Consider the following 27,161-nt stretch of genomic DNA (forward strand, 5'->3'; position numbering starts at 1 on the left):
ATAATTACTTATGGGTTCTTTCCCATTTTCTCTTGGTCCAAGTTTTCTTATAAATCTCATTTCTCTTTATCATTCAAAGTGCAAAGACTTTTGTGACTAAAGAATTGCCACTTAGCAAAATATTCTTTAAAAGTAACTGTCAAATCATGGTGTTTTAATCTAATTAAAGGAAATAATTGGTTCTATTTCCCTACAAGAAAAGGTGTTGTGGGTGTCTACGCCACATTTCTGTGAAGGGGCTGATTTTTGGGATGTGTAAATAGCGCAGGAAGCCAAGGTCTCCAGGGTTTCTCCAGGCATTTCTGCACGTACAGTAGAGCAATATTGCCAGAGCCCTCTTGGGGGATGCTCAGGGAGGTTTTTGGCCTTCAGAGCATCTTTCACACCTGTGGCCGTGTCACCCCAGGACTGCAGCCCAGTGCCTGCCCTTGCTGCTGGAGCATGGGGAGCTGCAGGCAGCAGGGAAACCTGGTTAAATCAGCATGAAACTCCTCGGGGGGTGAGGAGGGTGAGGTGGAACTTGCTTGTTAGGACCCAGGAATTTCAGTGGTTTTCTTGGATTTTCTTCCCCTCAAAAATTTTGAAAAAGCTCTCTTTTTCAGGACCCCTCCTGTTTCTCATCCTAGATTGAGGTGTTCTTGGTTTGAAGCTAGAGGGAGAAATTCCATTTTGAAAACATCAATTTTCATGCCAAAATTTAAAAAGTTAACACTTCAACTCTGCACTGTTGACATGGAGTGAGGATCTACCTCTTTCTCTGTCACTGCTGCACTTTTATTTCATAGTTACACAGTTTCACCATGATAGCAGTAGTTGAAAAGTGAGAGAACATATTTGCTTGCTAAGATGGAATGAGGTTTGGTAATACAGGTTTTGGATATATTCAGGAGATACACTGAATAAATAAATACCCAAAGTAATTTGCCTTTGTGATTTTTTAGGTGATTTATGGGTAGTGTCTTGGGCAAAGCTGGATGTGCTCCTGGGTTGCAATGACAGACGTTTGGGATGGAGCAGAATGTAAATGACAACTCCTTCATTCTTCAGTTTTCTAAGAATCCATAACATAAAATTAAAATTAAGATATAAAGCTATAAATCCCAGACTGTACTTTTTATGTGTTGGAGGAATCTGCTCCAAAATCTGTTAAATAAAAACCTTCTGTTTTTCAGGTTTCTTATTCTACACTAATTTGGTTATTTGCAAATCTGAAAGGAAATAACTTTTTTTTGTAACAGGATTGTCTATCAAATTATATAAATTTTCATAAAGGGAAATTGTAGTAAAACATCAGTATATTAGGAGAACGTGGTGTTCTTGATCAATTATTTTAAATGTACATATAAATTTTGTTAGAGGATAGAGATTGTTTTGTTTGGTTTTGTTTGTTTAGTTGTTTGACATTTTTTAAGATAATCATAAAAATGTAGATTATAATCTGTCAGGAATGGATGATAATTTACTATTGAGGCATCATTAGCAAGTATAATTTTGATATTCCAGCTTTTTATATAATAAAGCACTTACATAAATAAGTATCTGTATAATTAACTGTAAATCTGTGCGTAATTTCACACTTTTTTTCCTCCAGTCTCAGTCATTTTTGTCTTACTATTTTATGTTGTGTCTGGAGTGCCAGAAAGGTGTTTTTGAGGATTTGGAACCTTGTTCACCAACACTTTACTCCAGTTTCAGGGTCATTGCAGGGCACTTTTAACTTGCACCATATTACATGGGGTTGAATTTGGGCCAGCTCTGTTCGCAAGGCTGAGGTCTCTTGGCTCCCCATTCCCGCCCTGTGGGAGGTTTGGAGCACGCCTTGACGGTGCCCGTTGTGTGTTGCAGGATGGTTTCACACCTCTGGCAGTAGCTCTGCAGCAAGGCCATGACCAGGTGGTTTCCCTGCTGCTGGAAAACGACACCAAGGGGAAGGTCCGCCTGCCCGCCCTGCACATCGCGGCCCGCAAGGACGACACCAAGGCGGCGGCTCTGCTCCTGCAGAACGACCACAACGCTGATGTGGAGTCCAAGGTCAGTGGGGAAAAGCAAGGAGCTCTGATGCTCTCAGGTGCTGACCAGGGAGATCTCCCTCGGTGCGAACTGTTCTGCTGCAGTTACACAGAACTTTCTCCTCTAACCCCTGATAAAGAATAATGTTTGATTTGCCTCCTCTGCCTCTTTCTCCCCCATTCCCCTTCTGTTTAAATCAGGGTTAATTTCTCTTGTAGAAACCTTGCAAATGGAAAATAATAAACAAAATATTATCTGAATTACTCTTTTGGAAATGAAAGCCACTCCTGAAGGCAGTGGTCAGCTGTAGGTACTGCGCAGCTGCCATTTGATCAGCTGTCTGTGCAATTGCTACTCGGAGAACTTTGGTAAACATGTAACAATTAGCACTCAAAGTACTGGCTGGTTCTGCTTCCACCCTGTGGAGCTTCCCGTGTGTGCCGGGCGTGCTGCCCCCCGAGCTGCCGTGCCCCACAGCCATCATGAAGCTTTCCGCACCCATGTCACCGGTGGTGGACTAACCGTTCATTTTTTCCCCCCTCTTTGCTTCCAAATGTGTTAACCTAGATGATGGTGAATAGAACAACAGAGGTATATATAAATATATATATGCATCATCACTCCTCCTCCATGACTTAGTGCTGCTGCATCATTTCTCCCTCCTGTCTGCATCGCATATTATAGGATAGACACCTGCTTTAGACGAAATGAAGTAGCATGTGCTAGAGAAGACTGTAGTGTAGAGACCAGGGCTTTCTGCAGCTGGAACTTAGGGTTTAAAAGCGAGAGTGAAGCATTCTTGGGAACTAACTGCCATCATAAAAGGGCTGTATTACGAGAGATGGAGTTTTCAGGGATTCTCATGGATTTATGGGATGTTCTAAGAGCTGCAGACAACCCTGTCCTGTTGTGCATCCAGGTCTGATTCTAGGCTTCTGCATGACACTTACCTCGATGGTGTCAGCAAACAGAATGATCTGAGAGTGGTTTTACAGCTGCAAAACTCCCAAAGCAAGGCAGTGGCAGCTAGCATGGCTTGCTAACAATTTAGAAATGCATCTAGTTCCCATAAGGTTTCATACTTTGCAGGACTGATGGAATTGCTGCATGTTTTAGCATTATTTTAAAAGGAAGTAAAACTAAAATATGAAAATCAATTGCTGAAGTAATTTTATCAGTAAGATGTCTTTTAATTAGGGTGGTAACTCATGGTGTCTGAACATAACCCAGTGTGATTGCCCACAGTGGGAGACTGGTCCTTATGGTGCTAACCCTTGGAAAAAAAACCCCATATTAATAATTTAAAATAGTCTTTGATGTTATTTTCATTTGCATCTACTTTGAATTTATAAAAATCAGTTAGCAAATATCATTAAATGACTCGTATTTGAACTTCTGCAAAGAATCTATAAAAGATTTAACTTGCAAGATTGACATAATACCAATAACTATATTTTTCTAGTTAGAAGCTAATTTCTTATAAAAGTCAGATCATTGCTTTAATACTTAAATGTTTTGCTGCTGTTTTCCTGGAATAACTGAAAGTTTTATTCAACTTCTTTTCTTCTAGAATAATTATGTTAATTTTTTCCCTCCTGCATAGCAATGTGATTTTATTTTGATTCTCTGAGATACTATAAATAAACATCAGTGAGTGAAAACTAGTACAGAATTGGAGTGGTGACTTGCATCAGGCTCCTGTTACTAGCTTTTGTCAGTGATGTGCCACCAATTGTGGAGTGCTAGTGCGATATTTTTTAAAAAGTATCTATTGGTTTGTGTTTTGTTTTGTTGTTTTGCAGAGTGGGTTCACTCCCCTCCACATAGCTGCTCACTATGGGAACATCAATGTAGCCACGTTGTTGTTAAATCGGGGTGCTGCCGTGGACTTCACTGCAAGGGTGAGTGTGGAGCCAGTTATGCTCAATTTTGCTTTGTGGCAACAGCTTCTGCACAGAGGTGTGAGGGGCACATCTGCCTCCCCAGCCTAGGGACCCGACCTGGCTGAGCTGTTGTTTCCAGCTGGTGTAAAGGGGCTTTCCCTGGGCTGCTCAAGACCTCACCTCCCAAAACTTCTGCTTTCATCAAAAGGAGCGGCTGTTTTCGTGGTTCCAGCCTTGCCAAAGGTGGGCTGGGATCCAGTGGCACGAGTGCTTCCACCTGTAGCTGTGACATATGGCAGGAGGGATGTGTCCCTGCTGGATTCTCCTCACCGTGCTGTTGCTTCCAGTGAACATCAGGTGTAGTGGTGGAGGAAGCATCTGTGCTTCCACTGCATGCACAAAGCCAGGTGATTCATAAAGGAAATCTGAGAAACTGGATGAGCAGGAAATGAAGTGAGAACTAGGAATGGAGTCCACAGTGTAAGCAGAAGAAAGGAAACAATAGAGGGAAGTTAGAGCTGGAACAGAAGGAGAAAAACCCAAACGTGTATGGATAGGGGCACAGCAGGAAGGATAGGGGTACAATATGAAGAGCAAGGAAAGGTGGTGGTGCCAGGCATGAGACCAGATAAATAAATAAATCCCAAAACAAAACAAACTGAGGCTCTGCAAGGCTTTGGCTCACCAAGCCTTACCCAAACAAAGCCAGGGAAGAGATGTGGTGGTGAGCTAGGACAATAGGGAGAAAAAATCAAGGGGAAAAGAGTCATTCAAAGTCAAGGCAAATGCTAATGTAAGAGTAAATATGCATAAATTTGTCATGAATAAATGCTGTATAGAAATTTAGATGTTTCCTATTAAATCTTAGTAATTAATGATATTTAATTAATAACTGCTTAATAATGAATATTAAATATAACTAATGAGTTTCTGGAACAATTTTTCAATTAAATTAGAAAAAGCAAAAAAAATCCAATGTAAATTCAAGATTATATTTATGAGGGGAATTATGTCACGTGGCTAATCCAGCAGCTCCTCTTCTGAGATTTTGATCATGTGTTATGTTCATTACTTTTGCAAGAGGAAAAGTACTACAACACTGCTTAGAGCATTTGCACAAAGGGAAAAGTGAATTTGCAGTATTCTACTTTGGATAGTTTGTATGGCTAAAAACTTGAATGCTTTTGTAGTTAAGGCACGTGTTTACATGCAGCAAAGTTTTTATGACAAGCATTGCAAACCCCTTGCTTTGCTTTCACTGATAGCATTGACCTCTGATTTCCAAGTCCTTTAGCTGACCTAATTAGAGCATTAAGGCATTTCATACCATCCTGAGCTTTGGCATTGCGTATTTGATAAGCCCTAATCACAGAAGCAGGGAAGACAAAAGGGGTCTTGGGTCAACCCTTTCCCACTCAGAAACAAGATTAGGGATTAGCAATGCTACTACATTAGCAATTAGCAGCTTTTAGTACCAGTGCTCTAAATACCATCTGCCTATGCTTGTTTTAATAGAATAATAAGTCTTAGGCTTCAGCAGCTCTGTTTTGGATTAAGGGCACTTGTGGAGAGCACATCCAGAGTAAAAAGGCCATTCTTACCTCCTCTTCAAGATCTGGACATTCTAAATTCTGCCTCCATTGTTGTCATCAGCAGACAGAGTTCTGGGATGTCTGGGGAAGTGTGGGGATGCAGTGGCATCAGCCTGAAGGAGCAGTGGGCTGAGGCTGTGACTCAAGGAGCATTGAGCTCTTGTTTGTGCTTGTGATACAGGGTGGGGGCATCCAGAGAGAGAGAGCTCATCTCCATCTCTGGCAGTTGCAAATCAAGATAAAGCTGTTGTGACAGAAAGAACTGTAGCATAAATAACAGTAATATGGAGTTGAATTTTGTTCTTGGTGCTTATCAGGCTGCAGGGGATGAAAGCACTGCGCAGGAGGGTGGGTTAGGTTCTGGCAGAGCAGTGGATTCATAGGCTAACAGAGCACTTCCAATTATCAGCACCGAGTAGCAGAGCCTTTGCTTGATCCTTGATTACCCAAATTGCAAAACAGGTATTGAAAATGACCCACAGGTACAGCCTGCTCCTTGCCACCTCATTGCCTCTTGTTTTAATTTCTGTAATTCCATCCACAGTCTGCTGCCTTCCCTCTGCTGGAAAGGCCCTTACTTGAGTTGCTGACAATGTGAGACGAGCAACAGAGCAAAGACATGGAAGGGCTGTAACCCAAATAAAATATTACCATATGTACTGTAGCTTTCAGAAGTGCAAAGAGCAAACTTTTAAGACGGGGTGTCAAATGCACTTTTTGCATTTTTGCTTTGTTCTTACTAAATAAATACAAACTAACGCTACTAGTTTATCTCTCAGTTTATGTTCAAACTCTTCAGGAAAGCACGAATTCTAGGGAGGGGTTTGAAGAAGAGAAGAGGATTATGGTAACAAAAGAAGCTTGTGTGAGCAGGGTAATGTGAAGACAAATGTGTGACAAACAGCCATCTGCCGCCATCAGTGCAGTCAGGCTGGGGAAAGGTGGAGGAATGTGAATGGATGTGTAGGATGAAGGCAGAGCTGTAAGGCCAAGGGCAAGTGTGGTGAAATGAAGAGCTGGTGAGAGAATACAAGGAAAAGGAGGGCAGGCCTGTGGCAAAGGAGATCTCCTCAGCTGCTGGTTCCAGAGAGCTTCCAAGAAGCCTGAGGGAAGGAAGAGGCTCCAGCAGCGACGGCAAGGAAAGAGATGAGCTTGCTGATGGCTCTCAGTGTGTGGGCAGGATGAGCAGTGGCGCTGTACTGTCAGTAAATGATGTCCCCAGTGATATTCAGTAGCAGCTGCTCCCTCAGCCCCACTGGTACACACCTGCCTACCTCTCAGCTGTCACATATTCCCCTGGTCCCTTCTTCCACTGCAGCCAGGGGACAGGCACAGCTCCAGGAGCTCTTACAGGTGCCACCGTGCCTGCCAGCCCGTGTACCTGCTGACTGTAGAGGCTGGGGGGATGGAAATGTACCTACTTTTACAGGTTTGCACTCCTGCAGCCAAGTCATTGGTGTCAAGTCAGCTCTTCCCATGAGCTGCATTAGCAATTTTGTGTCTGCTTTCTGCTCTTGCCTTGCTGTAAGTGCAGGGAAGGTGGCACAGCAAACTCCCCATTGGGGTGGATGGAAATAATTTCAGTAAATCAGCTTGTTTATTCCACCTATAAACAAGGAGGAAGCTCTGGGAGCCATCCTAACCTCATTCCAAATGAAACAAAATCTCCTTATTCAGCTGGATGTTTGCCATTTTGTAACAAAGCAAAAACAATCATTCCAAATTGCTCGACTTCTTGGGCTCAAACTCAACAGAAGACCTGTCACAATTACTGGCAGGGTATGCATTGCAGGGTAACAGGCATTTTATGACTAATCATCATCCTTTTTCTGTAGTACATTATCGTGTGTCCAGCTTCTCCAAAATACTTCAGATACGTGGTTGCCTCACCATATTTCCCTCTTGCTTAACTGGGAGACAATCACACAGAAAATAAAGAAGTGGAGGAGGAGAATAAAGGGTAATTGAGGGTGAAGTCGGCCTCCTTTCTTGGCCAGATTAACACTTTAAAGCAATCACTGCTTGGGCTTTGAAGGATTACAACACCTCCAGGTACCCTTCTCTTAGCTGACAATGTGATGAATCCTAGTTACAAACTGAAAGATAGCCAGATACCTTAAGTGAATCTATTTTATCAAATTTTTCAACAGGAAAAACGAATTCCTGTCATTTAAAAACTATTGTTTATCAGCCACTTGTGCCTTCAAATCAAACTGTAACAGATGTCTTACCTAGAGTTTTAATGATTTTGAAGGTGTTTTTTGAATAAACTGGGAATTATATTTAGGTAAAAGTTATCTTTTGGGGGTTCACACAGTCTTCAGATAGCCTTTTTCTGTCTGAGATGATCCAGTGGAAAGATCTGTTTAGCCCAGGTGAGGAAATGCCTTGGAAGCTCCACCTGTCTGAGGAAAACAGTGCTTAGAAAGGAAGGAAGGATGAAATTCTCTGCAGCTTCCAGAGCAGCAGCTGAGAGAAACCTCTGTGACCCCCACATCACTCTGTGCTTGAGCAAGTGGGAAGATGGAGGTAGCCAGGGAATCCTGTATGTGAAGATGACCTCTCCCTGGGTCTTTCTTGCCAATGGAGATGGGAGGAGCTCGTCTCTGTGCCACAAAACTGCATCCAGCCCTGGGAAAGCCTTCCTGATCCACAGCACTCCTTATCCTAGAGGAGATCTCAGTTCCACTGGGAGTGGGCTTTGCCTGCAGAAAGTTTGCTTGCTGGAAGGTTAGGAAAGGATTTGGTAGTTTTGAGGGTGGTGTGAGGACAACATGCATTAATGATGACCCTGAGGCTGGGAAGCAGAACACCATTAGCCCATCAAAAAGAGCAGGCAATATCTAAGTGACAGTGGCATAAGAGGAAAACATCTTTGTTTCCCCAGTGGTAGTTTGCCATAATAGCCCCTTTCTATAGTCTTCCTTGTTTTCTTCCAGGATTCATTTTATACATCTCAACCCTGAAGAAAGTTAAGTGTATAAGTACACAAGAACTAAAATAGCACAATATAAGACTTACTACCATTAAGAAGAGACGGGAAAAGAGCTGGAAAATTGTGTACTGTTGAGAGTTTCCTGGAAAGCATTTGATTGTGCATTTTTATCTTTAATTTCTGAAACATCTATACAAGCCTCAGTGATCCCAGTAACTGCTACTAGAATATAAGACTTTTCTCTGCAGGATTTCTGCTGTGTTGTAGCTCCAGGTCTGAATTGCAGAAAAATACAGGGGAGGATATTGAGTGTTTTAACATTCAACATGTTGATGTTGATGCATAATTGCATATGAGAATCTTCAAATGCACACCACAATATTCCCATACCTCCAGGATCTGGTAATAGTGGTAATAACAATGCAGTGGTGCTGCTGATAATTCCAGTATGCAAAAACTACGATTATGCTATTTCCTTAAAAACCTCTAATGCTGGAGGGATTTTCCAGGTTGTTTAAGAAATTTCTGTTATAGCAGTCTGGCTGTTTTCAGCTTCTGTTTTACTCACACAATCCGTGTCAATATTAAGCTCTTCCTAGAGTTTGCTCTCATTTGAGGATTGAGAAGAACTGTCTTACTAAACTCCAAGTTAATCTGAACATTTTGGTAAGAGACTGTTCTGGTTTGTTTTAAATCAAAGAAGTGAAATTTGAAATCAGATAAGTGTAATTTTTCTGATTAAAACTGCACTCCAGTGAGAGGCTGGGAGAGCTCAGAGGTGGAGGTAAGTTCTCCCAATTGGCAGCAAGAAGAAATGCCAAGTCCATGTGACTGGCAGTGAGTTTTCACAGTCCTGATGTGATCAGCTGCTCAGTCAGCATTTAAATCAATGCAGCATATGACTAGGAAAGGTTTCCCCTTTGTTTTGTGCCTTCCTTTAAGGTCATTTCAGAGCCCAATATGAAGCTGTAAGTGCAAACATTTACTTTTCTTGGTTATTATTAGCATCCTTATGCTAGTGAGACTCCAGCTGTGATGGGAGAAAGAGGCAATCTCGTAGGACAGCATAGCACACCAGAAGCTCAAGGGGAGTTCCTGGTTTTCTAAATGCATTCAAATGGAACCATAGAAGATCTATTTTGCACGGTGATGATTTTAACCCTGTTTTTTTCCTTGACTTCCTAGCCATTCATGTGGCTAAATTAGAGCAGAAAGGAGCCATTCTGACAGCTGTGGTGGGTAATACTGTGTGTCAGAGGGCAGCTGATCTCATTTCAGCTGGGACATGTTTGGTGGCTCGTTTCTCAACACAAGATAACCCAAAAGTTTTTCAGTTTTCTTGTGAAGCTACAGATAGAGAGCTGCAGCTGGAAAGGCTTGGTGTTCCCTCTGATCAGGAACAAGCACAGGCCACTGACTGTAAAAGCAGGTCACTCCTCTCCCATGGCATTTGTGGGTGTTGTGTGGCTCTGGAGGAAGGCACGAGCCCTGTGTGAGGGGGTGGTGGCTGCAGCAGGCAGTGGATGGAGACAAAGGGGAAACCACCATCCACCAAGCTGTGAAGTGTAGAAGAAGCTGCATGCACCTAATCTATGGCATTTCAGCTGTGTACAGTATTTGAGCTGTGTACAGTCTCAGAGGACTTCAGGTCACTTGTCCCAGGAAATCTGCCAAGAAGGAGAGGCAAGGCTGTGTTCTAGTTGATTACCCTATGGCCATTTTCTCCATAGTTTTAAATTGCTGTTCTCACAATGATGTTTCATATTCCTTGTAGTATTTATTCACTCACAAATCGGACCTCAGTGTGAAGGGGTCTGCCTGAGACATTACCCAACACTGGATATTTCAACAGCAAGGGCATGCAGCACTCCAGCAGGAACTCTACATCTGAACCACATATTTTGATGGCAACTTTTGGAAGGCATTTCAGCTTTATTACTGCGGGAAAACATCTTCAAAAATTTCCTGATTTACTATTCTATCTTAAGAACAAAGGGAGGAATTTATAGAAGATCAAACAGATAAAAATAGACTGAAAAGACAGCAGATGCTGTTGGTACACTGAAGAATTCAGAACCTTAAATTTGGTGGCTATTTTGTTTGCTGATACCACAGTTTTAGTGTTAATAAACAACACAAAGTTGCACATATTATGAAGCTTTTTTTATCTCTTGTTTCTTGTGACAAGTACAAATAACTCCATTTTGAGTTCCTTTTTTTACGTTTTGTCATCAGAAGAATTAATGATGGTGTTGTCTGAGGTTTTTTCACTTCTCGGATTGAGTTCTTAATTGTGAGATGAGAGATGGGGAAGGACCGTACGTATGAAACTTCTAGCTGTGATTCTTTAAGACTTGATACAACAGAGTATTGACCAAAGCCAAGTTTCTTGGCCTCAACATCAGTGTGCAATTATTCAAGCATTCAAATAATGCATCTCTTCCTTCATCTGTTTGGAGTCAGAACTCTCAGCCAGCTGAATTATTACTTAGCATTGTTTGCTACCAGTAAAAGCTTAAAAAATAGCTAAGCAGCAAAATTAAATTCTGAATAGAGACTTGCCCCCTCTCTTTTCCCCCCTTCTTTTCCTCACAGTATTTTCCTGAGATGTTAAAGGTGAAAAAGGTTAAAAGTGTTTTTAATTCTTCATCCCTTAATTTTTTTATGAACTGTCTGATCAGGTTAGTAAAGTACACAAAAACTGCAAACTCCTTCCAAGGGAATTAGTGCCTTTTCCAAGGAAAGAGAAGCTCTTTGGTCATCCATAAGGACAGATATTGCACTGGACATGCAGAGTTTAATTTGCTTGATTCCTCCTGCTCCATTAATTATTTCAGAGAAGCTGTGTGTAGTTGGTTTTCCACACAAAAATTTTTGGTGCAATCACATCCTTTCTCTATCCATCTCTTTGTAATGTGAGCTTGCTGCCTATTTTCAACCAAAAGTAACTCCAGGTTTCAAGAGGCTAAAGACATTAAATTTATATGTTTTTTGTAAAGACAGATGATCAGATAGAGCAAAGATGGATTGCTGGCTCCCAAGCTCAGCCCTTATTTGGTGCTGGAGAATTTCCTCACATTTCCAGCCAGCGTGATCGCCCCTGTCAGAAGCTGGGAGAGAAATATGCTGTCCTAATAGTTTTGGTAGCAGTCCAGAAGTCTGAATGTCATTTGAACAGGACTTGGTTTTGAACATGAAAGTGGATATTTTTCATTTTTTCCCCATTGCAAGCAAACAGTGTCACCTAACCCTTAATTGCTAAGGGGAAGTCATCTATTTTTGAGCTGTGTATTTGCCAGCACTCATCCCTCTGTTTCAGAATCAACTCTCCTTCATTCATGGCAGCAGGAGCTTTGACTGGCAAATAGATCCAAAGTGTGGTTATGCCCTCCCTTGTGCTGCACTAGATTCAGCTTAGTGTTGAGATGAATGAGTACCAGACTTCTAACAGGTGTTTGTCTTGCCTTTTGTAATGCTGTCCCTTCCTCCTCCATTTCTTTCTTGATGCTTGGAAAATGCTTTTCTTCCTGTCTGTGTATGAGGCAGTAAATTATTAGTACTACATTATTTTGATGTATTAACAGGGCACTAGGGTCTGTTAGGCTGAGTTAATCTCTTTAGCCCTTAACATCAGCAAGTAGAAAAAGGTGTTTCTTAAATCTAAATAACCTGCAGTACTCTTTACTTGAAGACACAAAAGTTATTTCCTTTACAATTTTTTTCTTGGGAAAGTAGAATTCATTTCTCTCTCTCCCTCTGACCTCAGTAACATCTTTCCTCCTGGGAAGAGAAAAAAAGAAAGTATCTCCACATAATTGTTTTTCTCCTTTTTTTTTCCTGTCCTCTTTGTGACTGGTACAGTAATGTAGTGACACCATATTATATCCAGTGTCAGCTCCCAGTCAAATAGAACTCTTTTTTTCAAAACCATCTCACAGAAAACTTAAGTGATCACATAATTTTACCTCCCTGAAAGGACTAGACATGCTGCACTTTCTGATTAACGTGCTAAGCATCTTCTTGTTTTACTTTGCTTTTTAAAGGAATGAGAAGCTGCCTAGCACAGTCATCACTTTGATCCTCTAATGATCATGAATATTGTAGAAAGGATCTCTGTCATTTAACCTTGCTAACATGTATTTTACATTTGTGATAATGTTAATTAGTACTTTCTAGTAGCTGTGAGTTTGCTTTGTAGTGAACTTTGGCGTAAATGAAAATGTAGTTACTGCCTGAGGTACTTGGTGTTGTCATTAGGCTGTGAGTCAGCTTGTCACACCTGAGAGGGGATCTTTTCTTGGTGCTGGCCCTCCATCACTGCACTCACCTGTGGTTGTGAGGCAGTGCTGCTGGGGGCTCTGTTAGCCAGGTCAGACAGCTTCACCCCTCCCTCCCTGCTGCTCAGGGTGCCTTTCTGGTTCAGCCAGCCACAGGACACCGTGTGTGCTGCTTTCTGCTGGGTCCCAGGGTTGCTGCTTTACACAGCCAGCTGTTTGTGCTGCCCCCAGCTCTCAGGAACACATCCTTTACAATTCTGTGTCTGCATACACCAGCTGCATGCTCTGTTTAGAGCTTTTTGTTTTTCCTTGGCTCCATATGATCAAATACATACAGGACGTGGCCTTCATACGCCACGAGATGAAGGATTCAGCAGAGCATGAAGAGACGTCCTGGCTGCATCTTGTTAGGAAGTGCTGCCTGTGTGTGCTCAGCGTGGGTTATGTAACTGTCCTGGATGTGCAGCATCCCTGCCTGTGCCAGCCTGCCAGGCAGCACTCAGGGAAGCACACACACTTCTCTGCAGCCCCACTTCCAGCACGGTGTTGCACCCATTAGAGGAGCAAATTGAGTAGGCAAAATTAATGGTGGAACTGAAATGAAGGTGCTTGCCAGGCTTTCAGAGTTTGCTGATGATGTTCAGAAATAAGTTATGCTGGCCTCTCATAATTTTTGTATGAGATCTGCAGATATAATGGTTTTGTTTATTTTTCTATGGCTCCTACAAGGCCGGTGAAGTTGAGGTATGAATCCTTATCACTACAGGCTCCTAAACAGCCACAGCTGGATTAAATTGCTAAGATTCAGTAAAATTCCATAAGTTCAACTATTTAGCAGAAGTTGTGAGCTGAGGCACAATCATGTCATCTTACAACCCTAACAACAATTTGACTTTTGTCTTCACCATGTGTATGTTGAGATGCAGGCCAGTAATTCACATGTGAGGCTGAACACAGCTTCCCTTTGCTTTCATGCTCCCAGGGAAACAAGCTGTGTTATGATTTAGCAAATTGGGCATAATTCACTCTGAGAGCAAACCAAAAATGGAATTCATGAAAGACAGACATATGCATATTTATTTTTCATGTTGTTTTCTTCCACAGAATGATATCACACCGTTGCACGTTGCATCAAAAAGGGGAAACGCAAATATGGTCAAACTCCTACTTGATCGAGGAGCTAAAATTGATGCCAAAACAAGGGTAAGCTCAAGTGTGAGTGCTGCAAGTGACTGTGTGGAGTGATTGCCTCTGACCTGTGTGTTGCTGTAGAGCTTAAATCATTCATCTTCCCAGCAGCTACTACAGCTGCACTGCATTTATTTTTAATGAAATTATTGCAGTAGGATACTAACATTTTACATCTCTTACAGCAGCGTGTGAAGCACCAAGGATGGCAAAGCTCAGTCCCAACCATTTTCCATGTTCCCTTTCCAGTATTTCATTAGGAGCTGCTTTTATCTACTTGGGAGTAGAGGTGAATGTACAGGAGGATGCTAAAGACGAGAATTCAAGTCAGATATTTCAGAATTGGAATGCTAGCAGGGTAACTTTGAGCTGCAGTGTGTCTTTGCCTTTCACTGTCCACAGGCAGTGTCACAGAGTGTGGTGTGGCTGGAGAGCCTCCTGCAGCTCAGGCTCTGTGTGGGATTTGTCAGCACATGTGTTGGGCACAGGGATGGTTTCCATCAGGCTGACACCAAACTCAGTGCCCTCAGTGACTTAGAAACTCAGTGCATATGGTTATGTCTGACTGCTGTAGTTAAAACCCAGCCAAGCCAGGGATATTTTATTTACTTATACAGCAGAAAAAAAAAAAAGAGAGAGAGAGAAGGAAAAAGTTCAAATGTTTGGAAGTATATCTGGAACTAGTGGTGCTGTGGGATGTCAGGGCAGTCTTTGCAACACACTCCTGTGTGTGAGAGGTAACTCTCAAGAACTGTCCCAGTAACTTTCTGACAATTTTAATTCCCTTGACATACTAATTTATCACCTCTACCTTTTCCATTTTGAATTCATCTGTATAAGTTCTACCATTCAGAATCATTCTAAGCAAAAGAAATGAGTAACCTAAGAATAGTTTTTCCGCAGTTGTTCCTGTATTCACAGGTTTTTGTTTGGTTACTGTAGTCTCTCAGATTTCCTGCAGTGCTTGTTAGGCGCATTTGTGGTTTTGTTTTCTGTCCAATTCAGAAACTGGGTCAATTTATTTTGTCATCTCTTCCTTCTCTCCACATGTTCTTCCTTATTGCTTCTATTTTACCTTTAGTAGCTGATGGTTTATTTCTAAAATGCTTAAGCTTTTTTCTAGTTGGGCAACATGGAAGAGGTGACTTCTCATGGGTAATGTGGACAGTGGGTGCAGTTCCTGGACTGAAATTCCAGCCTCCTCTGTGCCACACGGGGTACCAGGCTGAGGGGTGTGCTTCTGCCTTGTGCTGGGGAGGGACACTGTTTGGTGGTGTAACAGATGTGCATTTGGTCAGAGCAGGGAGAAAGGGACTTGGTGGGGGATTAGTTGTTTCCCTCTGCAAGTATTTGTATGGCCCACTGCGGTCCAAATCATTAGGGACCAGTACTTTAAATAGTTGGAGCCAAGTTAGTTCTTTAAGTTAGGAAAATTCGTGCTCTGCTTCATTTCCTCTGTCACAAGCTCGGGGTCAGACGCTGGGATAATTTATGTAACTAAAAATACAGGCTGGGACGGAAACAGGATCTAGGAAGAGGGCAGAAGCATTAACAGCTCCTGAGTCTGGCACAGCTTCCCACTGAGGCAAAAGGCTGCAATGAATGTGGCTCACGAAGCTGGTTTGTTTTTCTGGCTCCCCCCAGAGACTGCCTGCTTCCCCAGGCTCCCATCCTCTCCAGAGGTTAGGAGGGATGTGCACAGCTCCTCCTGCTCGTGCTGTACGTGTGCCACTCTGGCATTAGCACAGGCAGGGTTCCTGGCAGGGCTCCTGGCAGTCGGGGCTTCTCGGGATTTTTCTCTCTGGTTGTGTTGATCCCAAGGTGTGTTAAAAATCTCTTTTCCCCAACCCAGCTGTCGAAGGAGTCAGAAGTCTTCAGCTGTCATTCTCAAGGTTGTTTATTATTTCTTATCTAAAACATTCTCTGTCTGGCCTGCCAAGGTCTGTTCTGCAGGTCAGTCTGAGGCACACTCCCCGCCATGGAGCTGGTGTTGTCTTTTATACTATAAACTATGTATTTGATATTTACAATTATGTTCCAATACCTATCATCTACGTTAGACAGTGACTTGCTACTCTAAACCAATCCCGAAGTGCCACCATCACCAAGAAGATGGAGGCTAGGAAGAAGAAGGAAGGAGGACAGGACAATGCCCAAATCCCTCCATTTTGCCTCCTAGACCCCTATAGTAAAATTCTTCACAATTCCACCTTTCACCCTGTGACAACTTCTGTTATGCTACTTAAACTTTTGTGACTTGTAATTCTTCATATAAAGTTGGTAATTTGCTCCGTGGGTTGAGATCGAATTCCCAGGTGTTTTTGGCTTCCTGCCAGGGTCTCCGAGCCCCTGGTGGGATTTTGAGCCATCCAGGGCATTCTGAGGGCTGTCCTGGGTTCTGACAGGGGCTGGGTGAGGCTGCTCCAGGCCACCAAAAGCAAGAGAAGGCTGAGGGGAGCGTGGTGCTGGGTGGGAAGGGCATTGTTTCAGGTTGCCTGCCTGGTTCTCATACTCAATAGCAAAGATTAATTGCTCTGAGCAGGCACAACACATGTTCCTGCTAAATCTCTCCTGTTGTTCCAACCTGACCCCGTGTTGTATTCCAAGGCTGAACAATTAAGATAGGTCAACTTTGCAGATATTTCTTTTTTTTTTTTTAATCACTATTTTTCTTTTCAATGTCCCAGATATAGAATGGGCCTACAAAAATACAGGATGACAAAGGCTCTGGTCATATCCTTTACAACAGCATCACCACTGCTGAATGCATTGAAAGGCAAAGAGCAGCTGAGGCTGTCTTTTCTGATACATGTGTCAAGCCCTGCTTATCAGCTGGATGCCCCAGCAGAGCCCAGCCTTGTGTGCTCTATGAGGGGCAGGTGCTGAATGCACACACAGCTTGATAACAGGTGGGATTTGCATGTGAAAATAAGTGAGTCTCCTAGTGCCATATTTATAAATGTGAGATCTCTCCTTTTTTTCCCATTTTTTCTAAGAGATTAACAGAATTTTTGTATGTAAGAGATAAGCAGATTTTTTTTTTTCTGTTAGGATTTTTCTTTATCTTGGGCATTATGATGCTATTTATTTCAAAGATTGATTATTGAAGACAAAATATCTCCTTAAAGACAAATGGCAAAGGCTCTGTGTACCCTTATGAAAGGAAAAAAAATCTTGAAATTTCTGGTGTCTACTGCTCACGGGGAGAAACTCTTAGACCTTTGTTTCTCCTGTTTCATGTCTGTATCTCACCTTTAAATGAGAATGCAGAACATGCTGTTTTGTGCTGTTGACCAAACACTAACAGAGCCAGGATTTGCTGCTCTGACTCTTAGATGGGACAGATTTATCTATTCAGCTGGCATTTTGTGGTCTGTTCCTGCAATCCATCCTCTGTATGGGATACTGGAATACTCCCCACATAATGTTTTTTTTGGTTTTTTTTTTAATTGGCCACAAAAAGAATAGTTTTTCAGATAAATTAAGAAAAAGCCTTTCCTGAGTAATAAGTAAGTTGAGGTAATGATTTCTTTTCCTTAGTCATTTACATGAACATTTGTGTTTGCTGCTGACAGATGGTCCAGGAAACTGCAGTACTGAAGTACTGCACAAAAGGTTAACATGAAGGGCTAAATCCTTATCCTGTTTCAATTACTGTAAAAGTAATCCAGGAGCTCCCACTTTCTCTGGATTCATTAGGGCTGGGATCTGATGAGCACCATTACATTCTTACACACCTGCACACTGTAGTTGGGACTTGAGAGAACATGTGAAACACATCCCAAAAATGATGTTAAAACTACTTTGAGATTCAGACATGCCTTTTTTTTTTCCCATTTTAGTTCATGCTATGTTGCATTGTTTATTTTAACCAGCTGTTCATCTTTTCTCTGTTTTCTTTTTGTGTGAGAGATGTCTAGAAACTGGTATTTGGGGCTGGGTACTGAATTCTTAAGGGTACCCCTCAAGAACTATGTGCTGCCAGGGCAGCTTTAATCATTCTGGTTTTTAGCCAAGATTCTGGGCAAAGGCCTGTTAATGCCTCATGTAACATGTTTACTGAATGTTGCCCTAATTATGTTTTTTCTGTCTTCCAGAAAAGACTTAAAAAAGTAAAATTTAATTAGAGAGGTTGATTAAATTAGCTTGATTTGCTTTGGCTGTCTAATACTGTATATGCCAAAGTGAATTTTGCAGGCAGCAAGCAAGTTTTAGCCTGGATTAACAGTAAGTGTTTATAATCATCATTCTACTGATTTTGCAGCTAAACAACAGTCCCAGCACTGATATCTACATGAAAACATGTGGGATATGCTCTTTGAAGATGCATCAGATCATGCATAAGCTGCTCCAGGAAAACCACGTGCATTAAGATATGAAATAACTGCAGCAGCACTGCCTTGGCACTCTGAGTGTGCTTTGCACGTGCAGGGAGAGCAAACCTCCTTTGTTGCCCAGAAGGGGCAGATTGCAGTAGTTTGCCAGTGGAGTGAGGAATTCAGGAGACCTGGAGCAGGGAGGGGCAGTGGGACAGAGCCCTGCTGGGCTGAGGCTGTGCATGGAGTCACTCAGCAGACAAACCCTGGAGGCTGCAGTAATGCTTCCCCTGGGAATGTGTGCTGCTTCCTCTGGCCCAGGGGACAGGAGTGCCTGCTGCTCCTGCCAAGGCTGTGGACAGGCTCTGGGAGCTGGCTCCAACTCTGACAAGCTCTTGCTGAATATTTGCATCACATTGCAGTTTTTACTGGATATTAGGCTTGGTTTCATCTTAGACCTGGTTAGAAGGTGATGCTCACTGATGTGAGAGCTGTGGTCCTGAGGCTGCTGTGGCTTTGGGAGACAGCCCAGAGGATGCTGTGATGCAAGGGGAATCCTGGGTGAGCATTGACAGGGAAGAGGTAGCTGAGGAGCACAAGGAGGCTGCTCTGTGCTGACCCCACACTGCTCAGGGGTCCCTTAACGCCGTGCATGGGGGAGAGGAAACACACAGCAGCAGGAAGGCTCAGTCTCAGGACAGTTTTGACCCCAGTGTAACAAGATCAGGGAGCTACACAGGTACCTGAGTGTCAGTAGGGACCAGAAACAATGCTTAGGTCTCATTTGTGTGTGTGTGTGTTTGAAAGAAAAGCTAAAGCAGGCAGCAGCCCCAGAGATGGGTGTGCAATGCTAATGGGAAGCTTGTACCTAATCATAGCTCCTCCTATTGTCCTCTTGGCTTTGCTGAAGCGGCTCTCTGGAGGGATAGATAATACAGATGATATGATTTATCATGTCAGTGCATACTTACAGAGTCCTTAATCTGCAGATTATTGTCATAATCGTTTGTAATGGTTTTTCTGAGCCATTGCAGACTCATATTAAGGCAAGTTTGCTTCCTAATACATGTAAAATATTTTACGCTTCACATAGTATAGTCTATGCGAACAGTAAATAAGCAACTAGAAAATCTCCTGACAAAGGCAGTGAAGTCTTGCTCAGCTCATAACAATCTGTTTCAATCTCAGAATCTCTTTTTTAAAAAGAAGTCTTTCTGATCTGCATCTCAGATTGCCCCTGCACATTTCTTTACCTACTCTGAGTGTCATGTACCAATTAACTAAACCAGTGAATAGTGTCTTTTGAAACTACCAAAAAAAAAAATCAGTGCAGCTAAATTATCTGTCTTGGAGTGTATTTGCTCCTTGCAGAGGGAGACCTGACATCATGTGAACAGTAGCTGTAGATCAGCTGTCCCAACAAGCACCCGTGTGCATTGTCCTGTTGTGGCACACGTGATGCCCCTGCTGGTAGTGACTGCTCTGTGGCCCAGGCTGAGGTCCAGCTCTGTGGCCCAGAATGAAGTCCAGCTGGCCAAGCACGACTGCTTGCTCCTCCTGAGCCACAGAAGCCTTTTCAGCCAGAAATACCCGCAGAGGGGTGGGTGCTGTGCTCTGGGAGCACTGGAAGGGTCTGTGTGTTTTGCCTGGTAGAGGAAGATGATCAAATGTGCATCATTCTATGTGAGCTAACCATGGTATGTTGGTGAAATGACTTGGGGAAGTGTTAAATCTGGAAAATGGTCTCTAACTTTGGTGCCTGATCTCCTTGAGCAGCTGGCTTTGATGTACCTGCAGAATGTGATAATTATAGGAAGTAAAAAGAGTGAACAGTCTAATGTACATGGTGATCTTCAGCTCTTGCCTACAGCTCTGTAGTTACCTAGTCTTGCTGGGTTTGATTTTCCTTCCCATACAAGTTTTCTTTTCTTTGGAAGTGATATTTTCATATCAAATGTTTATGTCTGCTCAGTACATGAGATGCCCTCACCTGTGGGAGCTACTGGTATAAGAAATGTGCATTACTCATTTTAAACACTTGTGAAGCTATGGCAAAACATTTGCAACTCAGCTGAAAAATACATAATTTGTGGGTTTTGGTATCTTTTCTCTTTGTCTTTACTTAAGTGTTTTGAGCAATACATCTTCCCTGTACTTTATGGGCTGAAATAGCAGGAAGAAGCAGAAATTGCAATAGAATTGACTTGAGAGACGTCAGTAAGAACATTGTGGGCCAAGCTGCATTCATCTTGTGAGAACAAATGACTCTCCCTGAGTTAAGAGAGTTAAGTCTGAACCAAAATACTTTTTTCATCTATGTCAAAAATATATGCCTTACTTTAAATGCAAGGACATGCACAATGAGAACCATACAAGTTTTAAATGAAAGTAGCAGGAAAAGTTTATCATTAAAAGTTCTACCTGTTATCTTTCATAGGTTTATCAGGAGCAGACAAAAATGTAGAAGCAGGAGAATGTAAGGCTCTCTGAACCACGTCCTCCCTCTCCCTGGCTGCCCTCTACACTCCATGGGGCTTAAGCTGATATTCCAGTAGAGTGTGGTTTAGGAATTACCAAGGAAGAATTTTATAATTCCACATGAAAAATATTTTTAAGGGGGTACCTAATAATACTTGCTATCTTACAGCAATTGAGGGCGGGAGTGCACGTGTGTGAAGAGAGTATGTGAGAAGGAATTTTAGATAGTCCCCTGTATAAAAATGATGTGACATACATATCCTAGACAATACATCATATGTGTTTTAAGAGTAGTGGAAGACACCAGAGAAAAGCCCCTTCCTTTGTGATTTGTAAATGGAAAAACCAAAGTTTCTGAAAACTTTGACATCATCATTTGCAACAAGCAATAGGATGTTGACTATTACCAAGGAAACTATTCCAAAAGGGGTGTGGGCAGTCTGCCTTGACTCTGGCCCGTCATTCAGCTGGGGGTCACACAAGCACAGTCTGCACAGCGAGACAGAAGTGAGTCCAACATACTTCCATCACCTGGGATTAAGATGCTTTTCTCATCTGCTGTACACTTGTCAAATTCAGTGTAATAAAAAAGTCTGAGGAGGGTTTTTTTCCTCCCAGACTAACTGGCTGTCCACTGACTCCAATGCATACTGACAAATGTGAGACCCAGTTTTCTCCAAGGCATGCAGGCAAAAAGCACCTGAAGTGCAATCCCATCTTTTTCTTGCATGTGCAGTGAGGGCCTGGATGGAGCCCATTGCATGAACACCAATGTGATATGAGTATAAATCAGTGCCAGGCTAAAATCAGAGCCAGAATGTGCTCTGTTGGTTTGAACAAACAGGCTCAAGCGTTCATTTGCAGAAGAGCAGTGCCTTGCAGGAATTAATGAGCCTCCTGGGACATCACGGGCCTCTACAAAAGTGTGCAAGGCTTCAGCATGTCTGACACTAATCAGTTATAACTCTGTATCCCACAGGATGGGCTGACCCCCCTCCACTGTGGAGCAAGAAGTGGCCATGAACAGGTTGTAGAAATGCTGCTGGATCGTGGTGCCCCTATTCTTTCCAAAACCAAGGTAACTGATACTCTTTCCTGGTGGGATAATCCTTGTACCTTTTTTTTTATTTTTCCTAAAGTAATTCTGTATGTCTCATATATTTAAGGGTTTGGCAATAACTTTCCTATTTCTTAGTTATTTAAAGTAACTGTGTGGGAGCTCTCCAAAGTGAATGCCGTATGTAGAGCACGTCTGCATATGTAAAATGTGTTAAATCGAGATATACAAGAAAAGATTTCTGTGCCAACCAAAAAGGCTGGTGTGGTAACCCTATCCCTCAGAATTTCAGTAGCTGAAGAACTCTGTGTCTATCCTGGAATAAATACACGGTGATTACAATAAATCTTCAGCTTGTACCAATTTACCCTAAGGCTAGAGAGGAGACAAGAGATAAAAATAGAGCAATGTCCCTTTGCAGAGACAGCTCATATTTCCTGAGGACTTAGCCTGATTATCAGATTCTCTCCTTTCTGTCTTTCTACAGTTTATAATGCAAAATTCTTCCTGATAATTTCAAATCACCTGCGCCAGGGTGCACAGATTGCTTTAGACCCAAGGGCTGGCATTAAAGGAAGCGCTTGCCAGAACCCTCCTGGCAGTGGTCTCTGCTGTGCTGTTACTGCTGATTTCAAATCTCAGAGCAGCAGCCTGCTTTGCACCACTGCAATCCATGGCTTCCCCATTCAGGGGTGACATTTGGGCTGTGCAGTTTGTTGAGGTTCTTTCCAAAGATAACCTTCCACTACATGTTTTTTTTTCCTTAGTCTGCAACCAATGTGTTTCAGCAACATTTCTGTTCCGTTGTTATTTCTTTTCTCTCTCTGTCATCCTGTCCTATTCTGTCTCAGCACCCTTCTATATTCTGCTTTTCTCCTCTCTGCTTTTTTTTCCCCCTTTACTGGATTATATTTGGCATTTGTTTGGGGAGGTTGGCACCAGCTTTCCTCTGCTCAGTGAGTCACTGGCAAGGGCTGTCATGGGTAATCTGACAGACAGTTTTCACCCATCCTCTGCATGTGGAATTTCCATGGGCACCCACAGCCCTAGCTGGCAAACTCCATGAGCACAGGAAAACCACAAGGGGCTGTCTAGGACCTTGGGCCACATCTGCCACTCTTGGAGCCTGGAGCTCATTTTCCAGGGAGAAAGACTCTGCCACCCTCTTGGAAAGCTGTTTTTATCACTTAAAGGAAAAAAAAAAAAAACCACAAAAAACCCCCCCAAAAAACAAAACCACGAACCCAAACCACCACCAAAACAAAACCACAAAACCCCCAACCAAACAAAAAACCTCACAACAACAAACCAAACCAAAGGACACCCACATAAACACACACCCTATTTCTTCCATTTCCACACTGTAAATGAAAACCTCTCCTAAGGAGCCACATTTCTTTGTTGAGTGGATGCTGCATTTTCAGGTGCTACCCCTAAGCTGAAGCTGCTGTTCAAGGACTGTAAGTTTTGAATTTGTTGCTCCTCCTAAGCAGACTCACAGAGCCTAGCCCAGAGTTCACTAGACAAAATCAGGCAGATTACATGGGATAGTGGGTTAGAAATTGCCTAAGGCTGAGAGACAGACTGGATGTTGATCTGCAGAGGCTTATATAAACAACTTCTGCAAAATAAGAGCCTCCTCTGGAAGAGGGAGAGCTGTTACATGTTAAAAAGTGAACAGAGGAAAGTGCAGAGCTTCCTGCATTTCCTTCTGATGTGTTAATTTCTCCACTTTCAGAAGGTGAGCTAGGAAGTAGCTGTACCTCTGAATGGCATAAATGAATTCATTCATTTGGCACTAAACCGCAGTACTGTCCTCTGCAAAAATAAGTGGCTCCATTCTCTTCAAATTAAGTCATATATTATTGGAAATAGGACACATCTTTGAAAGAATTTGAACTTCACAAAGTTTTCTCATGTTATATAAAACTCTTTCAGAATAATAACCAGGCTCCAGTTTGATAGCTATTTCCTGCTGGAGAGGGTTTAGTGTAGTGCTGACCCTTTTTTGTACTGGAAGAACCTTAGATTTATTTTCAGGGAAGGTGGTGACCTAATGGATTATATGGGGAAAATGAAAAGGGAATTCTAGTCCTGAACATGATTTTGGATGTAAGAAATTACATCCCTGTCAATAAACATCCATCTTTTTTTTAATTACTGATTTTCCAGACTTCTTTTGCTCTTTGTCTTTTTTCTTGCCCTAAAGTTAATGGCACACAGCTACAAACTGAGCTCAGTAATTTTATGTTTATCTGGTCAGACAGCTGATACTTTGTTTCCTCTCTATGGTCCTGTTTTGTTTTGAGGTTTTTTTATTTGGTTGTTTTAAGGTATGGTGTGACCTTATGGTCCTTAATGGTCAATATCTTTGATTAATCTTGAGCTTCTTTCCCTTTTAATATTTTCTTGGCAATCTTTAAAAAAACAGTAATGTAAGAGTATTTTTGAAATGTCTCCATCATAAAGTTCCAGATCACTTCTTAGGGCCATTGTTGGGTTTTCTCTCACAAGAAGGATATGGGCCTGGAGAACACTCTTACATGTTATATTTTTATTTTGAATGTGGCATTGAAATATTGACTTGTGTAAGGTTATAGAGTAATATCAACTACAGCAGAACTAAGCCTGGTTTAGGGTATAACAAAATACAATTTTCCAATTTTATATTTGTCTTTTTTATCTTCTTTAGCATCCAGTCTTATATTCTACTTTTCTGCATGAGGTCTGGTTAGATGCTGCACTTCTCTTGTCCATGGCAGATTTTTATCAAGTATTTTTGCTGATTTTTCAAATTGGTTCTGTTTCTTCCTTTCTTTTCCCTCCATGTCAGTCTTTGGTACAAGTCTCTCCTATGAGGGAGTCCCATATCATCTTCTCAATCTCTTACTCCATTAGTAAGCATGGTTTATTGACTGTTACTGTGAAGAATGATGCTTTTCACCCAAAAGATCATTCTTATAAAAATAGAGCAGGATGGTGTTTAAAGTTTCATGATTTTTTTACTCTCACCTCTAAAGCATCATCAGTTATAAACTGTTACCAGGAGGATTTGGTGACCAAGGGAAATTAATCTTTTTTTGTTCTACTGTTAACTACACTAGAAGACAGTGAGAACATTTAAAATGCCTTGCTGGTATGAAGCTTCCATGCAGATAATTGCTGTAGTAGCCTTTGGGAATGGGAGAGAGGCTTATCCAAGCCAACATAAATCACCAGTGAGATGCCCATGAGATAATCTTACTTGAAAGTATGACTGTGTCTGAGAGTATCTGTGTCTCAGCTCTGCAAGTAAACTGCTCTCCAGCTCTGACGGGACGTGCCTGTTCGCTTTCACCATCCTGCTTCCATCTCGATTTAAAGTATTGTTCCACCGCGTATTTCCACCTTTTCTCGAGTTCTGGCTGTTGTCACACGGCCGAGGGAAGGGTCTGTGTGAGAGCCCGAGGTCTCGGCTGCCTTTGCCTCGCTCCTTTGCCTTTGCTGGCTGCGGTCACACGAGGGCACTGCGTCTGTGAGCAAAGGTTTGTGTTTCCCCATGCAGACACAGTGTACTGGCAGTCACTTACAGCTTATAAACTATTGTGTGCTGCTACAAGAATAGATTCTGCACTCAAAACTAATTTTGGCATCAGAAGAATCGAGTAAAAAAAGCCCCTGCAGCTGGAAGGAGGAGCTATGTACCGCTGCTAACAAAGGCTCTTTCGTTCTGCCGTATATTTTTAATCTTTCATCATGAAATAGTGTCAGTCCTTTTCAATTTTTGAGAATTTTCTCTCATGGTTTTATTCTGGAAATATAATGTATTTTGGCAGCTTGTTCACTATTTTAAACATGGCAAGACACAATTCACTGGTGCATGAATCTCAGGTGTTTTCCTGGTGGAACAGCTTTACCACTGCTGCAGGTAGGTCACAGCATGGAGGTTTTATTCAGAGATTTTTAGCCCAAAAATCTCTTTTTTTAGTTGAAACTTCTGGTGTTTTACCAATGTGGACTGGGTAGAGTGGTCTCCAGAGCTGGATAATGTGGTGTAAGCACATGTACAACCCAAATTCAGGAAAACATGAGTGGAGGGATGAAGGAAGGCTGTAGAGCTCACAGAGTGATGCTCTGACCTGTGCTGTCATGCCTGGTTTATACAGGCCGTGTTTAGAGTGGTGAGTTTAACTCAGCTTTAAAAACCAGCAAATTCCCTGGCTGGAGTGTTAAAAGTCACCAAGTGTTGTTCATGTAAATTGAGCAGCTTGTCTGAGACATGCTGGCGGAAGGAAGCTGCATTTAGAGCATCTCTGGTATGTTATGACGGTTTTTCAATGTGGGGCTGCCTACAAACTCTAACCAAACAAGCCCCAAATTCTGGAGTAACAACCCCCATCCTTACACCGAGCATGTTAAGTTTATTTTGGATTCTCTCTGGCCTTGTAAAGTTCTTCAAACACTCCAGGAATGACGTGGAGGAGTTTCCCTTCTCTGAGCATCCTCTAACCCATCCGTGCTGGGTCTCTGTGTTGGCAGAATGGTTTGTCTCCGTTGCACATGGCAACACAAGGGGATCACCTCAACTGTGTTCAGCTCCTGATTCAGCACAACGTGCCTGTGGACGATGTCACCAATGACTACCTGACTGCGCTGCACGTCGCTGCCCACTGCGGCCACTACAAAGTCGCCAAGGTTCTCTTGGACAAGAAAGCTAATCCTAATGCCAAAGCACTGGTGAGTACACAGCAGGGCGCTGTCCACAGCCAGACATTCCTGCAAAGTTCTGCTGGGACCTCCTGGGAGTTGTTTTCTGCCTGCTGATGGCTGACAGAGAGGATGTGCTGTTATTGCCACGGCTCAAGAGCAAACGCTCGGGGTTCAAAGTGTTAATAATGTGCCCTGCAATCAGAGAAGACCTTTGCTTGCAGGCAGTCAGCAGTGATTTATGAATTTCTAGTGTAACTAGAGCACCTTTGCCTCCTGGTAGGGTTTTATGATTATGAGTAGATGAAAGAGCTGCAGACGTAACTGCAGTAGTTTTTGGTATGGAGAGAATCCTTATTTACCAAGTGTTTGTACGCAGAAAATAACCAGTGACCATTAAAACTGAGGGAATTTTTCTAAGTTCTCAGTGGTGTGAAACAGTAAAAGGTAGGAATGAGTTACTTAATGAGTATTTGTGGTATTCTATCTCAGTGGAGTCCTCTGCCTTTCTACTTCAGAAACAAATTCAGCAGCAAAATACATTAGTGCAGTTAAACTGCATACAAACAGAATACATTAATGTCTTTATGTTCAAATTGCAATCTCAGTCCATTCTGTTTAAAATGTCTCTTTGGTTTGTTCTTCAAGAACTGTTCGAAACAAATTACATTCTGCCATGAATTGGGTTGATTGGTTTCACAGCCTGATGCTAGCTCATTCAACTCCTGAAATATTATGT

At 42.3% G+C, this 27,161-nt stretch overlaps 1 protein-coding gene across 13 annotated transcripts in view; it reads left to right on the forward strand.

The window, feature by feature from the left end:
- Positions 1 to 27,161, forward strand: part of ANK3 (ankyrin 3) — a 338,252-nt gene that overhangs the window by 206,575 nt on the left and 104,516 nt on the right. For all 13 annotated transcript variants that reach the window (XM_064430021.1, XM_064430020.1, XM_064430027.1 and 10 more), the window contains exons 6-10: positions 1,846 to 2,031; positions 3,813 to 3,911; positions 13,802 to 13,900; positions 21,659 to 21,757; positions 26,255 to 26,452. In XM_064430021.1, coding sequence (XP_064286091.1) covers positions 1,846 to 2,031; positions 3,813 to 3,911; positions 13,802 to 13,900; positions 21,659 to 21,757; positions 26,255 to 26,452 — 681 coding nt within the window. The remainder of the gene's footprint in view (positions 1 to 1,845; positions 2,032 to 3,812; positions 3,912 to 13,801; positions 13,901 to 21,658; positions 21,758 to 26,254; positions 26,453 to 27,161) is intronic.

The sequence above is a fragment of the Passer domesticus genome, chromosome 8, assembly GCF_036417665.1.
Source record: "Passer domesticus isolate bPasDom1 chromosome 8, bPasDom1.hap1, whole genome shotgun sequence".
Classification (NCBI taxonomy): Eukaryota; Metazoa; Chordata; class Aves; order Passeriformes; family Passeridae; genus Passer; species Passer domesticus.